Genomic DNA, 17,562 nt, shown 5'->3' on the forward strand with positions numbered 1-17,562 from the left:
GCTGTTGTCCAAGCTATGCATGATAAAGGTGATAATCTTATTCTTCCTGTTTGGACAAGCAGCGTCAAGTTTGGTTCTTTGCTCTTCGTAGGTTTGTAGTAGTATTCATTTTTCGATTTCGTATTTAGCTTACTTGAGGACTTAAGAATGTGTTTCTTTAGAAGTTGTTGTGTGAAGTTTGATTTCTAGGATTAAGTTTTTAAGATGTCTTATCCTTTTTTGCTTAAAGTTGAGTACTTGTTTTAAGCCAAGTAAGTTGCGTCAACTTATTTTACACATGCCTTTTCTAAAAACATTTTTAAGTTAATAATGTTTTGTTTTATCTAGTTTTGTTTGGTAGTAAACAGATTTAGTTTGTTTGTTTTTCTTTTCTTTTCTTGTGTCCCTTGCTTTTATAGTTTTATGAGTGCTTTATTCCCTTTTATAATTCGTGAGTTCTTGCTATTTTGAACTTATGAAGGTATATCCCTTCTTTTATGCAAAGGCTTCACCCGATAGTCTCCATCCTTGGGATACAGTTTTTACCACGATTTGCTGCATTACACTATGGATTATGTGGAAGACTTGTTGTGCTCACATCTTGGACTCATAGATTTTCCCAACATCTACCACCTTGACAGCTATCTGATGAGAGTTGTTGCATACATCAACAGGCTCCTTCAAGGCAACAGAACGGCCTAGGTACTCTTTTCTTCGGCTATGGGCGTGGTCTTCATTGTTTTTCAGTTTGGATGAGGGACATCACATATGGCATGATACACCTACTTGGTGGTTTATACTACATTCTTCCTATATGCCACGGTGATATATAGCTAGCACTCATCTTGCGCTCCTCTAGTGTGTGCTTTGTCACAAAGTGATGACGTGGCGGACAACAGAAACCCTAATTTTTGCCAGAAACCCTAATTTCCGAAAATCGTGGAGGCTTTATTTTTATTATTATATTATTTTTTTATAATAATGATGAGCGACGCGAATCTTGCTTTTACTCTACACAAGAGAAAGGAAGAGAATGCTTTTTTTTAAAACCAAAAAAGGAGAGCTTGAGAGAGAAGAGCTTTTGAGCTCTTATGCTTTTAACTAGAAAGCTTTTGGGGCTCTGCTTTTGGGCATCCCTTGTAACCTTTAAATTAGTGGTGAGGGCCTCACTTCTCAGAGCATCTGGACGCAGAGTCTGAGAGTGAAACCCTAGCCACTCTCTTGTACTTTGATCTGATTAATATAAAAAGAAATACCGAAAGGGGCGCCAGTCTTTGGGGCCAATATCTCTAGGCACGGAACTCCGCCGGGCCAGCGTACATCTATTGTGATCTGTGACTTGTTTTGAAGTGGTTATTTGGTGCTGTTGCGGTTGATTCTTGACTTGGAGTGTCCAAGTCTGTTACAGTGGTATCATAGCACGACCGATTTCTCTTCTACGGGAAATCCGATCCCTAATTTTTTTTCCGCGGCACCTATGGCTTCAGGCAATGATCAATCGACTCCCTTTGCATCTAGAGATGCGGGCAGGGATCACAACGAAGATTCCGGCACGGAGTATGGCCCGCCTACGCCTACTCAGACAGAGCAGCAAGAGATGGAGCGTCGTCAATTAATTGGCGGTGCAACAAAGATGATGCTCAATTTTGCCAAGGACCCGAAGATGGCAAAATATATGAACCAGACCTCTTTGGAAGAGGTACAGACGGAGTGGCAGAGAACCACAACACCACTCCCGAAATCTGCTTTCAAGAAACCTTCTGATCCCAAACAATATTCAGAGAAGAAACTAGACGAGGTGGTTGATGCACAAATTGCTCAGCTTTTTGACGCACAGAAGAAAGCCAAAAAGCACGGCAAAAAGCAGAAGAAAAGCACTGACTTTCCAAGTTATTTGGGTCGTCAGTCGACTTTTGACAAGGCAAAGAAGCAGAAGAAGCGTGTTCGATTTGAAGGAGTACCCAGTTCTTCTTCTTCTTCTTCTTCTTCTTCTGACAGTTCTTCTAGCTCCTCGGATTTGAGCGAACAAGACAGAAAAGGTTAAAAGCGAAGCAAGAAGCAACGCTTCGGAAAGAGCAAGAGAAAGGCAAAGAAGGCTAAATCTCGCCCAGAGACTGACAGTTCTACTGAGGACTCGTCTACAGACAGCTCAGTTTCTGATGATGGAAACTTTTATGCGAACAAGAAGAATTTTTACAAAGCTAACCAGTATGACTTTCTCGAAGATAAAAGCAAGAAAATCCGAGAGTTTAAGGAAGGTGGCCACTCGATCAAGTTTGATACTTTTTCAGGATACTCAGATGCTTCGAAGGCTTTGTCTTTTATACAACAGTTTGACATCGCTTTCGCGGGAGGACGCTATTCAGAGCACTCCAAGATTTGGAGAGCTGCCTCTTACTTTAAGGGGAATGCTCGTACTTGGTGGTCCACTCTTCTTTTAAACAAGACTGTGCCAGTTAAATGGCTGAAATTTAAGAAGCTTTTTATTTCTTCTTGGTTGACGCAAGAATATGAACGAGATGTACGAGCTGCTTGGAATCATCTTCAGATGACCAAGAAAGATACAATCAATGCTTATTGTGAAAGATTCTGGAGCTCTTTTCTACCTGCCTCTTCATTCAAGAAGATCTCGTTCAGAGAACAGATTGAGCGGTTTACCTTGGGTCTACCTACAGAGATCCGAGATCACTGCTTGGAACAGAAGTCAACTTCTATTCAGGAGTTGATGAGTCATGCGAAGCGGGGCTTTGCCATTCACTTTGGCAGTCTGACCTACCCCACAGATGAGGCCATGACACAACGAGCCGAACAGAGTTTTGGGAATGAAAGTAGAAAGAAAAAGAGCAACCCAGAGAAAAAGGATGCACGACCCAAGCTTACTCCTAAGGAGAGAGCTCGCTTTATCAGAGAGGGAAGTGCTTTGGATGCGGGGAACATGGACATATCTCCGCGAAGTGCCCTAAAAAGGCACAGAAAGAACAGAATGATAAAGACGACGATAGGTCTGAGAGTTCGAGAGCAGCTGAGGAATGTGGCAGAAAAGGCAGATAGAAAAACAGAACTGGTACCACATGGCGTGGAACCTGCACCGAATCTAATGAATGAAAGTACAAACTTTGCCGCTTTTGGGGAAAAGTGAAGGATCAGGAAGCTCTTTTGAAGGAGCCAAGGCCAACTTCTTTTCACTTGGAATTGGCGGCTCGATTTGGAATTACGCCCAATAGACTGATGCCACAGGCGGAGGGAGTTCGACTGGCACCCGGATGGGATGTTGCCATTACACCGAGCATTGGCAAACTTCGTTTGCAATGACAAGGGTGTTCAGGGCACGCGAGTGACGTTCTACTCAGGATCCCTTGGTACCACAAGAACTACGCCCGTGGTTGACTACCGGGCCGAGAGAGCGACTTTGATAAATGAAGGGCTTAGAGATTGTACTTGATGAACTTTAGTTTCTTACTCATTCTTTTGGGAGAGAACTGAACGATGGATAAAGGTTGAATATGTTTTGACCTGATCAAAAGAACGCTAAGATTTTTCTCCACACTCATGCCGATTGCTTTTCAGAGGGCCTGAAGATCAAACCATTGATCTGATACCTGGAAGCACGCAACCTAATCGGCCACTTTACCGTGTGAGCTGAGTACAGAATGAAAAGATTATGAACCCAATGAAAGACCTCTTGGAAAAGGGTCTTGTCCAGCCTAGTACTTCACCGTATTGCTGTCCACTGTTGTTGGATTTGAAGAAAGACGGATCTTGGAGAATGTGCATTGATTATAGAGCTCTCAACAAAATCACCATCAAGAACAGATTTCCGATTCCTAGGATCGATGATATACTCAACAGGTTACAGGGATCCTCGTGCTTTAGCAGGATTGACTTGAAGAGTGGATATCATCAAATCCGAATCGCGTCGGAAGACGTCTACAAGACAGCTTTTCGGACGACTTTTGGGTTATTTGAGTTTTTTGGTGATGCCTTTTGGTTTAACCAATGCTCCTGCGACATTTAACCGGATGATGGACATGATTTTTCGAGAGTACAGGCTATTTGTTGGCACTTTCTTTGATGATATCATTGTTTTCTCCAAGAATGAGGCAGAACACAGAGATCATCTGCTTCAGAGATACACTTTTTTTTGGGATACTTTGTCTCAGCAACAGCAGGAGTGCAAATGGATTCGGCCAAGATAGAGACTATACGTGATTGGCCCGATTTGAGGAATGTCCATGAAGTTGGAAGCTTCTTGGGACTGTGTTCGTACTACAGGTGGTTCATACGAAAGTTTGTAGAGGTTGCTTCCCCTTTGCATATCTTGACACAGAAAGGAGTCCCTTTCAAACATTGAAAGAGAAATTGACTACGGGACCAGTTTTGACTTTGCCGGACTTACAAAAGTCATTTGAAGTATATTGTAATGCTTGTGGTCGTAGTCTTGGTGCGGTCTTGATGCAAGAAGGCCATGTCATTGCTTACGAGAGCCGATTGTTCTCTAGGCTGGAGCTGACATCACAGATATATGAGAAAGAGCTTTTGGCAGTGATCCATGCTCTTACTCAGTGGCGGCACTACCTACTTGGAGCGGATTTTACTGTCTTTACAGACCATCAGAGTTTGCGCTACTTCTTGTCATAGAAGCAGCTTTCGGAAAAGCAGGTGCGGTGGGCGAACATCTTGTCACAGTTTCACTTCCAAATTGTCCATGAGTAGGGACATAAGAATGTGGTGGCAGATGCTTTGTCTCGGAAGCCGTTGGATCTGGGTATTTCCGCGATACATCATAGGAGCTTCGAGGATATGGTCGATCAGTATGCCATAGATACAGATTTTGCAGATATTTTCACACGGATACGGGATAGGGAGACAATAGCTGGATACTCCCTTTGGGAAGGCTACTTGATGAAAAAGACTATGTTGTGCGTTACACAACCGTTGAGGAGAAAGGTTATGACTGAATGCCACTGTCCACCTTTTACGAGTCACCGCGGCATTGCTACCACCATGAAGGGGGTAGAGAGATACTTTTTTTTTGGCCGAGACTCAAAAAGGATGTGGAAGAGTTTGTGCGCAGTTGCTTAGTATGCCAGAAGGTGAATTTTGAGAGGCATAAAGCACAGGGATTGTTAAAGCCTTTACCCATACCCACCCGCCCCTGGAAAAGTATTGAAATGGATTTCATTTTTGATCTCCCGAGTACAGAATGATCACGATGATTTTCCGATTACATGGCACGTTTGAGACGATTGTCTCTGACAGAGACCCCAGATTTATGAGTTTGTTTTGGAAGGCAATTTGGGAGAACATTGGTACGCAGTTGCAGTTCTCGTCATTGTTCCACTTGCAAACTGACGGGCAATTTGAGATTGCCAATTCAGTGATTTTAGATTTATTGAAGTCTTGTATCTTGGATCAGAAGACTCAATGGGAAAAGAACTTACCTTTGGTGGAATTTGCCTACAATAACACGATACACTCTTTGACGGGGAAGACGCCATGTGAGATTGTTGAAAGTGCTGCGAAGGTTCCATCCTTCCTAAGCACGAAAGATTAGATATTTGAAGTGGATGAATATTCGTGAGATTTGGATACGGCTTTTGCCAAGGTTCGCGAGACTTTGCAGGAGTCTCAAGAACGACAGTAAAAGGCAGCGGATCGCCATCGTCGCGACATGAAATTGAAGGAGGATGATTGGGTGCTCTTACGTTTTGAGAAGGCACGCCTACGAAAGAAAAAGGGAAAGGAGATGTTTTTTTTCCAAAGCTTAGTATGCGATACTACGGACCTTTCCAGATCAGTGACAAGATAAATGATGTCTCCTTCCGATTGAAACTGCCGGATACTTGGAGGATTCACAATGCATTGCATGTGAGTCTCTTGAAACCTGTTAAGGGTGATGTTCCTGATGAGCAACCCGAAGTGGAAGAAAACGAGGAGATCCTTGTTCCTGAACAGATTTTGGCACATAATCATACGAAGAAAGGTAAAGTCCGAAGGCGGTTCTTGGTTAAGTTCAAGAACTTTCCTGCATTTGATGCGAAGTGGATGGAGCTTGGCCGGAGAACTGGTGCAGTGGGATGCACAAGAGGGGAGTTACTCCGCTCCTTTGTCAACAGATGCCTCGATTTTGATACTAAAGTCACTGTTGTCTCTTTGAGCTTCAGGGATACTGATAGCTGACAGTATTCTGCTGGATGACTTTATGAAATGGAATTCGTGATAATGATACTGATTTGTTCTTGACTTCTTTTGAGTGCAGGAACTGATAGCCGAAATGACTGCAGCATTTTGGTCTGATTGATCTCGAATAGACATGGTTGCAATAGGGGTTAGTCAATCGGACATCGATGAGGTCCCGATTGGACCTAGATGTGATTGCTAGCTACATTGCCGATAAATCATGGTCTAAGATCCGAATGAATGTTGAATATCATGTGATGTGACTGTCGATTTTGTACATGTGCTAGATGTGTGTTCCTAGTACGTAGGTACTAACAGTCAGTGTCTGCTAAGACGGTTTATGGCTTTTGTCGGTTTTGCAGGCGTAATCGTGGTCGATTACAATGCTTTCAAGAGGGGGGTATGTCACAAAGTGATGACGTGGCGGACAACAAAAACCCTAATTTTTGCCAGAAACCCTAATTTTCGGAAATCGCGGAGGCTTTATTATTATTATTTTATAATGATGAGCGACGCGAATCTTGCTTTTTACTCTATGCAAGAGAAAGGAAGAGAATGCTTTTTTTTAAACCAGAAAAGGAGAGCTTGAGAGAGAAGAGCTTTTGAGCTCTTATGCTTTTAACTGGAAAGCTTTTGGGGCTCTGCTTTTGGGCATCCCTTGTAACCTTTACATTAGTGGTGAGGGCCTCACTTCTTAGAGCATCTGGACGTAGAGTTTGAGAGTGAAACCCTAGCCACTCTCTTGTACTTTGATCTGATTAATATAAAAAGAAATTCTGAAAGGGGCGCCAGTCTTTGGGGCCAATATCTCTAGGCACGGAACTCTGCCGGGCCAGTGTACATCTATTGTGATCTGTGACTTGTTTTGAAGTGTTTATTTGGTGCTGTCGCGGTTGATTCTTGACTTGGAGTGTCCAAGTCTGTTACAGTGCTTGTCACAAACTTTTGACGTGTCAAAACGGAGCCAACCTACAGATCTCGGCAGAGGGCCGAAACCCTAAGGGAAGAAGCAGCAGAAGAAGTTTTACTAACTTACGAGTCTTGCCGAGTGGCCTATTGTTTAAAAGAAGTTCTCACCAACTTATGGGACCCCGTCCAATGCGGCCCTAGTCTCTAGGATTAAAATAAAGCAGCACACACACCCAAAAGACTTTGCGTGCCCAACTGATGACATGGCAGATTGTATGGCCGTCCCATATTTTGCATTGATAGGACGACGTGGCAGACTGTACGGACGTTCGCGAAATGTGATGGCTGTTGACGTGGAAAATTGTACGGATAGTCAGATTTGTGCTAGCAGCTTTTGGGTCATTTGCTTTTAGAACCAGATACTTTTGACTTGATGCTTTTTATGTAACTGCTTTTGGGCCTAGGGCCTTTAGATAAGACCCATGGGCTCTCACTTTGGTAGGCTACCCGCGGGAGATGCAGAGCAGAGCCATGGGAGTTGTACTAAGTTGAAGCAATATAAAGAAATACGGGAAGGGGCATCAGCGTTTGGGGCCAGTGCTCTCTTGGGATGGAACTCCGCCACTCCCTGTCTCGTGTGTCATGCATCTCTTTCGGTTCAATTGTTATTTGAATTGCTTAAAGTTGTTCAGTCTCCTCTTTTTCGTTGGCACGTGGTGCGCGTCTCGTTTCTATTTCGCATACCATTCCTACCAAAGAGCAGATAGAGCAAGATGGCGCTTCCAAGTTTTACTGAAATTTATCTATTTTTATCATAGAATCTTCGTATCCCTGCCCCGAACTTATTAGCCACTCCCACCCTTTGTCCATCGCGCATCGAGCACTCTCTCGTCTTCATCGTTGCGTCTTACGAGGCATTAGCCATTGTTTTTCTCAAAAGCAATGCCACACAATGGTGGAAGTCTATGGCTACCAAGCCGCACACTCCAAGGACTTGGCAAGCTTTCAAGAATGTTTTTGCTCGAAGTGACGTTCCTTAAGACATGTTCCTTCGGAGTGCAACTTCTGGCAGAGTGGGGTAACCTGAAATGCTTGCTGCGAAAACCCTAGTAGATTACAACTTGCGGTCTTTGGACATCTTTCAACAGGTCTCTTCCCGAGCCGATAACCTTGGAGGTCCAGTGTGATTGCTATGTCTTGGGACTACCATCATCGCTATAGGAACATCTCCTGTCCAAGAGCTTATGGACCATGTTGTGATCAGCTGTAAGGTGTAGCGGAAGTGAATGTTGCTTTTGCTCAAGATGAGTGCTCAGAACTGTGCTCAAGGGTTCCTTTTAGTTACGGAAGGGAGAGCCTTCTGTTCCTGTAGTGAGAGAGTGCAATGATCACAAACAAAGTGAATGCTACTATGAACGAAGGTGCTGAGACCGAGAGGGAGAGAGAAAGAAGAATACGACACTAGACGGCCTCCTCCAAGGGCCCCCCCTCTCTGTGGCGAAAGAGGTCTATGCTATTGATTGCACAAATTTGGTACAATGGTCTAGATGGAATGGACTTGCCGACGATGTCGACGACACGGGCTGAAATCTGAAAACGTTAGGGCTGAACTGCTGAAATTTGCAAAACATTGACTTTCTGATGATCTCTGACACTGTCAGCGAGGACGGCGATGGCGACGACGCGACGACGATGCGCTGAGAACGCAGATGCTGAAATCTGCGGACAGCGGGCTGAATCTGAAAACGTTGGCTGACTTGACGGTATGGCGAGGATCTGCCGTGGGTACGTGAGATTTGCGGGGCTAAGGGCTGAATCTGCGGTGTCTAAGTGCTGGAAGCTAAAAACGTTGGTGTGCTTGGGCTGATTTGATGCCGGAATCTGCAAACACTAGGCTAAGTGCTGCAAACTGAAATTGCCAGGCTGAATCTACTACTGATGAAAACGCTGGGCTGAATCTGCTGTAGAAACGTTGGTGGAGAGAATCCAAAGATGCTTGCTTCTGTTGGCTGACAACGCTAGGGCCTCCTGCCGGTCTTGCTGAGAAGGTGCACTGTAAGTCAGTGGTACTTGTGCTGCCTCTTCTGCCAGAAAGTGCTAGCGCTAGGTTTCTTTTATAGTAGCTTAGCAAATTTTCCCTACTCACTTTTCCAACAAAGTCACTTATTAAATAATAAGTGAAAAATGAGTAAATAGGGAAAATGGGTTCTATGCACTGTAAAATGCTCATGATGGGTATTGAATGTCATGCTGATGATCATAATGTGGGCAACCAGAGGATATGCAACTACTCTAAGTGCCTAGACATGCACGGCCTGCGCACACGCTCACAAAGGTGCCAGAACACTTCCTAAGCTGACCTAAACCCTAGACCTGAAGTAGCTTGTCCATATCACATAGGGTTAGATGTGCACACTACAACCTTATGGAAGAAATCTAACCCTAATTTTGGTGCAGGTTGAAGGAAGGAAGCCCTGTCGAATTTCGAGCTCAATTGATGTTGAGAATGCTTTTTCATTTTGATTTAGCAGTTTTTTGAATTTTGTTTGAGAACTTGTTTGGTGATCGTGTTTGGAACTTGTTTGACATGGGTCGTATTTATTTTAAACCTGTCTTGGTGCCGTTTTGAATTGTTTGACTCTGGTTTGAATACTGGTTTCAATGATTGGTGATTTGCTCTCGGGTGGAGTACTGAGAAATGATGTTTGAGAATGCTTGCATATACTCATGGCGTAGACCCTTGTGGTTATTTGCGGAGGGAGTATTGAATGTTCGAAAAGTGCTATTTTTACTCATGGCTTGGACCTTTGTGACTATTTACGAGGGGGAGTATTGTTGTTATTTATGGCCCGGAGCTGAATGGTTACACGAGGATTGTATTTTGTTTGAGAACTTGTTTGGTGATCGTGTTTGGAACTTGTTTGACATGGATCGTATTTATTTTGAACCTGTCTTGGTGCCGATTTGAATTGTTTGACTCTGGTTTTAATACTGGTTTCAATGATTGGTGATTTGCTCTCGGGTGGAGTACTGAGAAATGATGTTTGAGAATGCTTGCATATACTCATGGCGTAGACCCTTGTGGTTATTTGCGTAGGGAGTATTGAATGTTCGAAAAGTGCTATTTTTACTCATGGCTTGGACCTTTGTGACTATTTACGAGGGGGAGTATTGTTGTTATTCATGGCCCGGAGCTGAATGGTTACACGAGGATTGTATTTTGTTTGAGAACTTGTTTGGTGATCGTGTTTGGAACTTGTTTGACATGGATCGTATTTATTTTGAACCTGTCTTGGTGCCGATTTGAATTGTTTGACTCTGGTTTTAATACTGGTTTCAATGATTGGTGATTTGCTCTCGGGTGGAGTACTGAGAAATGATGTTTGAGAATGCTTGCGTATACTCATGGCGTAGACCCTTGTGGTTATTTGCGTAGGGAGTATTGAATGTTCGAAAAGTGCTATTTTTACTCATGGCTTGGACCTTTGTGACTATTTACGAGGGGGAGTATTGTTGTTATTCATGGCCCGGAGCTGAATGGTTACACGAGGAGTCTTAAGAAGTCTTGAGTAGTGGTTACTCTCAGCTCCTCCAAACAACACAGGTTACGGCTTGGGGGGCGTTCGGTTGTAAAAGGATAGTTACCGGGAATGTCCGTTTTCAGGTCTTCGTTCCCATTCTAGGTATCGTTCCGTGTTTCGAACGTGAGTGGAATGGTAGTTGCTGTTCCGCGTTCCGTTTCTGGTAACTATGTGTTAGAGGCCTCTATATCTCATGGCTCCGACCTTTTTAGGTTATTTGCGGGAGGAGTGATGAGGAAGTTGTTGAACAGCTAATGGCCGGGAGTTGGATGGTTATTTGCGGAGGAAGTGTTCATCGACAGCTATATGTTTTTATGTCTCGTAACATGCAGATGTGAGCATTTGTGCTGCATTGTGATGTGCCGATCACTAAATATTCCTATTGGGTGAGATTGCCTAGGTATGTAATTTTAGTGCATCAAGACACCAGTTAGAGATCATCGTGGTCTAGGTGTGATGGCTAATTTTGCTATGCCCCAGAGTATCAAGAGCTTCGATCTGGAATGAGAATATACCCCACGACCCAGGATATCAAGAGCTTCAATTTGGAAAGAGAAAACTGATTGTCCCTCGGAATGACCCCTTGGAAATTTTGAAATAACTTGAGTTGTTTTGCAGATATACGATAATTGCTTCTTCTGGGAGATAGGCCATTGAGCATCCCTGGAGGTTCCTTGTACATAGTATATAGCTTGTTTGAGAGAGAGAGAGAGAGAGAGAGAGAGGGGGGGGGGGGGGGGGGGGGGGAGGAGGAGAGTTTTTAATGTCGTAGGAAACTATTCCATGAGAGAGAGAGTGTCACAAACTGCTTACGTGTCAAAGCCTGAAGAATGGAGCCAACTTGTAGATGCCGGCCGAGGGGCCTAAACCCTAAAAGAAGCAGAAGAAGAAAGCAACAGATTTTCGTTGGCCTGTTGACGTGGTAGATTGTACGGATTTTCGAAAATTCCGTTGATTGCGGACGTGGCAGAACTGTACGGATTTCCGCTTTTTTATGCTGGCATTGCTGACGTGGCAGGACTGTACGGATTTCCGTGATTTACGCTGACAGCTTTTTGGCTTTGCTTTTGGCTTTTCAGTTTTAAAGGCTTTTTATTGTGATTGCTTTTCAGGCCAAGGGCCTTTAAATACGAGGTTAGGGCTCATTCTCTGGCATGCTTCCTAGAGAAGGTGCAGAGTCTGGAGTACCGGCTTCCTAGAGAAGGTGCAGTACCATGCAGATGTCTATAGCTACCAAGCCGCACACTTCCAAGGACTTGCCAAGCTTTCAAGAAAATTTTTTACCCGAAGTTATATGGTTTCTGACATCTTCCTTCGAAGTGCAACTTCTGGCAGAGTGGGGTATCTTGAAATGCTTGCCATGGAACTCTAGCAGATTATATCTTGAAATTTCTCCACATCTCCCAATAGATGTCTCATCACGAGCAGATGACCTTGGAGGTCCAGTGCGATTGCGATCTTGGGACTACCATCGCCGCCAAAGAAACACTGTTTGTCCAAAGGCTAATGGACCATGCTGTGCTCGGCTACGACCCTATGGAGTAAATGAACCTAACCCTACATTTTGCAAAGTCAGTCAACTTTTTGAGCTCGACTGATGTGGAGATTGCTTTTTTAGTTTGAAATCTGTTTGAGAACTTGTTTGTTGATCTTGTTTGGAATTTGTTTGAAATGGATGGTATCTGTTTTGAGCCTGTTTTGGTGCCGATTTGAAATGTTTGACTGTGGTTTTAATACTGATTTCATTGATTGGTGATTTTACTCCCGGATGGAGAAGTGAGAAATACTGTTTTGTATTGTTTGAACCTCAGAACGACGCACTCCGATGCTTGGGGAGCGTTTCGTTGTACGTTTGAAAACCTCCGAACGAAGCAAGCCTATGCTTGGGGAGCGTTTGGTTGTATGCTTGAACCTCCAAGCGATGCAGACTGTGGTCTGGGGAGCGTTTGGTTGTATAGTCCTCTGAGCCCATGGCCCGGACCTTTTTAGGTTATCTGCTGGGGGGAGTGACGAGGTAGTCGTTGAGTAGCTTCATACCGCAGACCGTTTGTCTAGGGGGAGTGGTCAGTGGCGCTGTTTGTTGTGTCTTGTAACATGCATATGTAAGCATTTGTGTTGCATTGTGATGTGCCAATTACTGAATATTCCTAATTGGATGAGATTGACTGGGTATGTAATTTTAGTGCTTCAAGACACCCGTGGAAGATCAGTACGGTCTAAGTGTGATGGCTAATTTTACTACGCTGGAATATCAAGAGTTCCAATTTGGACGAAAGGAGAAGCTAACTCCTCGATCAAAAGAGCCGAAAGGAGAAGCTAACTCCTTAACAAAAAAGAGCAAATTGATTGTCCCTCGGAATGTCCCTCAGAATGACCCTTGGAATTTTTTTTCAGCTAACTTGAGTTGTTTTGCAGATATGCTGTAATCGCGAAAGATTACTCTCTTTCAAGAAGGGGAGATGTCACAAACTGCTGATGTGTCAAAGCCTAAAGAATTGAGCCAACTTGCAGATGTCGGCCGAGGGGCCTAAACCCTAGAAGAAGCAGAAGCAACAGAAGAAGAAAGCAACAGATTTCTGCCTGCCTGTTGACGTGGCAGATTGTACGGATTTTCGAAAATTCCGCTGACTACTGACGTTGCAGAACTGTACGGATTTTTGCTTTTTACGCTGGCTGTGTTGATGTGGCAGGATTGTACGGATTTCTTTGATTTACGTTGACAGCTTTTTGGCTTTGCTTTTAGACCAGAAGCTTTTGAGTTTTAAAAGCTTTTTATTGTAATTGCTTTTCAAGCCAAGGGCCTTCAAATACGAGGTTAGGGCTCATTCTCTAGCATGCTACCTAGAGAAGGTGCAGAGTCTGGAGTACCGGCTTGTAATGTGTTGATGCAATATAAAGAAATACCGAAAAGGGCGCCAAGGTTTGGGGCCAATACTCTCTGGGGTGGAATTCCGCCACTTCGTGTCGCGTGTCATCTCTCTTTTAGTTCAGTTGTTATTGAAGTGCTTAAAGTCTGTTCAGTCGGTTCTTTTCTATTGGCACGTGGTGCCCGTCCTGTGTGACAGTGGTATCAGAGCATCAGGTGTGCTTTTCTGAAAGCATACCGGTCCCACAAAAGAGCAGACAGAGCAAACTAGAGACTTTTGGAACTTATTCGAGGTATCTTTCGCCCTCCAACGTGGACTTACTAGCCATTCCCACCCTTACTTCATCGCGCATCGGGCGCGCTCTGGTCTTCACAGCTCACGTCTTACAGGGCATAAGCCATTAAGATCACTTGCAAGAGAAGGATCCAAGATTTGTTTCGAGCTGCTGTTTTTCTCAGAGACAGTACCATGCAGATGCCTATAGCTACCAAGCCGCACACTTCCAAGGACTTGGCAAGCTTTTAAGAATTTTTTTTGCCCGAAGTTATATGGTTTCTGACATCTTCCTTCGGAGTGCAACTTCTGGCAGAGTGGGGTGAAATGCTCACCATGGAAACCCTTGCAGATTATATCTTGAAATTTCTCCACATCTCCCTGTGGATGTCTCTTCACGAGCAGATGACCTTGGAGGTCCAGCGCGATTGCTATCTTGGGACTACCATCGCCGCCAAAGAAACACTGTTTGTCCAAGAGTTGATGGACCATGCTGTGCTCGGCTATGATCTTATGGAATGAACCTAACCCTAAATTTTTGGTGCAGAGTTTTAGGTTGGAAAGTTAGTCGACTTTTCGAGCTCGACTGATGTGGAGATTGCTTTTTTAGTTTGAAATCTGTTTGAGAACTTGTTTGTTGATCTTGTTTGGAATTTGTTTGAAATGGATGGTATCTGTTTTGAGCCTGTTTTGGTGCCGATTTGAAATGTTCGACTCTGGTTTTAATGATGGTTTCATTGATTGGTGATTTTACCCTGGGTGGAGAAGTGAGAAATACTGTTTTGGTATTGTTTGAACCTCGGAACGATGCAGGCCGATGCTTGGGGAGCGTTTTGTGGTATGTTTGAAAACCTCCGAATGACGCAGGCCGATGCTTGGGGAGCGTGTGGTTGTATGATTGAACCTCCAAGCGACGCAGATTGCGGTCTGGGGAGCGTTTGGTTGTACAATCCTCTGAGCTCATGGCCCGAACCTTTTTAGGTTATTTGCGGGGGGAGTGAGGAGGTAGTCGTTGAGTAGCTTCATACCGCAGACCGTTTGTCTCGAGGGAGTGCTCAACGGCGCTGTTTGTTGTGTCTTGTAACATGCATATGTAAGCATTTGTGTTGCATTTGATGTGCCTATTACTGAATATTCCTAATTGGATGAGATTGGCTGGGTATGTAATTTGAGGTGCATCAAGACACCCGTGGAAGATCAGTACGGTCTAATTGTGATGGCTAATTTTACTACGCCGGAATATCAAGAGTTCCGATCTGGACGAAAGGAGAAGCTAACTCCTCGATCAAAAGAGCCGAAAGGAGAAGCTAACTCCTTAACAAAAAAGAGCAAATTGATTGTCCCTCGGAATGTCCCTCAGAATGACCCTCGGATTTTTTTTTTTTGTTTTACAGATATGCTGTAATCGCGGACGATTACTCTCTTTCAAGAAGGGGAGATGTCACAAACTGCTGACGTGTCAAAGCCTAAACAATGGAGCCAACTTGTAGATGCCGGCCGAGGGGCCCAAACCCTAGAAGAAGCAAAAGCAACAGAAGAAGAAAGCAGCAGATTTTCGCTTGCCTGTTGACGTGGTAGATTGTACAGATTTCCGAAAATTCCGCTGACTACTGACTTTGCAGAACTGTACGGATTTCCACTTTTTACGCTGGTAGTGCTGACGTGGCAGGATTACAGATTTCTGTGATTTACGTTGGCAGCTTTTTGGCTTTGCTTTTGGACCAGAAGCTTTTGAGTTTTAAAGGCTTTTTACTGTAACTGCTTTTTAAGCCAAGGGCCTTTAAATACAAGGTTAGGGCTCATTCTCTGGCATGCTTCCTGGAGGTGCAGAGTCTGGAGTACCCGCTTGTACTGTGTTGATGCAATATAAAGAAATACCAAAAGGGGCGCCAAGGTTTGGGGCCAATACTCTCCGGGGTGGAATTCCGCCACTCCGTGTCGTGTGTCGTCTCTGTCTTTCAGTTCAGTTGTTATTGAAGTGCTTAAAGTCTGTTTAGTCTGTCTTTTCTATTGGCACGTGGTGCTTGTCTTGTGTGAGAGAGTTGAATGTCTTTTCTAGTGGCACGTGGTGCTCGTCTAGGACTAATTATTTTATGGCTGAAAAACAGAAAATATGGACACCCCCGGACTAATATGTTGGCCATCTTCCAGCTCATCATGGCAGTAGGGCATGTGTTTTATGCTATGGCTTGGCCAGGGACTATATATGCAGCTGTCTTCTTGGTTGCGACTGGTTATGGTGCCCATTGGGCCATCTTTCCAACTGCTTTGTCTGAACTCTTTGGTCTGCAAAACTTCGGCGTGCTGTACAACTTCGTTAACATGGCAAGCCCAGCAGGGTCGTTAATCTATTCTGGATTTATTGCTGGTCCTATTTATGATTGGCAAGCAAAGAAGCAGAGTAGTGCCGTTATTGATGACACAACGTTATCTTGTGAAGGAGCAGTGTGTTTTGAGGTGACCTTTTTCATCATGGCAGCTGTTTGTGTGATGGGTGCTGCTTTGAGTATCGTGCTTGCTTTTCGTACACGTTCGTTGTACGCAATAGGGTAGTGGGTGTGTGACAACTGTTGTCTGGTAAAGGAACGATGTGTTTTGCCCCTTTTTTCAATAATGGCACCTGCTCGTGTGATGGGCTATGCTTTGGAGTAAGGTGTTTCCTGCTCGTCTACACTGGCTCAATTAGAGAAAAGGAATGGAAGTTAACAGGTTCCATTGAGACCATTGACAAAGAAAAATGGAAGAAGAAGAGCTATCCTACAAGTCTTGAACTCAAGACCTCTTACTAGAGAGGAGCTTGGGATAACCAGTCTACCACACTCGGGTGATTGAAAGGTCAATTACACGGGTGTTTTTCATTTTTACAAGAAGCATAAGTATAGAGAGTTAACCTCAAGAGTAGTATTTCTGATGTGGCTTACCAGAAGCCATGAAAGCTATTCATGACAATGTGTTGTGCTAAGGGAAAGCGAGGGAGAGTTGGACTCTTTTGGTGGAAGCTTTTATAACATCTTCTTCTATGACAGATGGTGGAAACATGTTCTACATTGTATATGTAACCTGCTTAAAATGGCTCGTACTCTTCAAGCTTTTAATGAAGTAACACCCTTACTCTTAGATTGTAGTTGTATGTGGTTAAGTTTAAAGTGGTTGCCTTCTCGGTCTGAGCTGACTCTTGTGTATTGTTAACTTTTTGCTCCTCTTTTATAGCCACGCTTGCAGTTATGGCAAATGTTTGATTAATTTGTAAGAAATTTCTGAACTGATTCGTGTTGAGTCCCTACTCATACATAGGATAGGGGTCTTCCAGGGCGATGCCCTAAGGAAGTGGAGTAAGCCTATCTCCAGAGGTAGTCAAGGGATGCCAAAAGGAACAGGTGAAAGCTAGTGACAAAAGCCACTGCCTAGGCATCGGGATTCCTCTTCTAGGTTTGAGCTAGAAGGAGATTTGCACAGCACAAAAAAAGGCTTTACTGTGGGCTGAATGCATTTGTGCTCTATGGGCCAATTTGCACCTGATATTATCCTCATGCATGCAGTTTAAGTAGTTCTCATGCAAATATGAATAGCTTCAAATAAAGAGACTAAAGCATCTAAAAAGTATTGTCTATACATTGTTAAATCAAAGTGTATACACTTGGTAAATTAGTTTGGTTTAAAAGTTTTTGTTGGCATTGCCTTTCCAAAGAAAGGTGGCAACTATGCTAAAGCACTTTATAGCCTGTGTATAAGTGGACCATAAAATAGCAAACATGTGCTCTTTTTATCTCAAA

At 43.9% G+C, this 17,562-nt stretch overlaps 1 protein-coding gene across 3 annotated transcripts in view; it reads left to right on the forward strand.

Moving 5' to 3' along the window:
* The window catches only part of LOC147426657 (protein NUCLEAR FUSION DEFECTIVE 4-like), a 54,847-nt gene that overhangs the window by 36,836 nt on the left and 449 nt on the right, over positions 1 to 17,562 (forward strand). Inside the window, exon 3 of one of the 3 annotated variants that reach the window (XM_086498977.1) lies at positions 461 to 681. The exons of 1 other annotated variant lie outside the window; for it this stretch is intronic. In XM_086498977.1, coding sequence (XP_086355103.1) covers positions 461 to 617 — 157 coding nt within the window. In that variant the 3' untranslated portion in view covers positions 618 to 681. Of the gene's footprint in view, positions 1 to 460; positions 682 to 15,897; positions 16,907 to 17,562 lie in introns of those variants that run through there. One more of the 3 variants, XM_086498976.1, reaches the window with a different exon arrangement.

This window comes from Adiantum capillus-veneris, chromosome 24 (assembly GCF_014529385.1).
Source record: "Adiantum capillus-veneris isolate H3 chromosome 24, ASM1452938v2, whole genome shotgun sequence".
Taxonomy (NCBI): Eukaryota; Viridiplantae; Streptophyta; class Polypodiopsida; order Polypodiales; family Pteridaceae; genus Adiantum; species Adiantum capillus-veneris.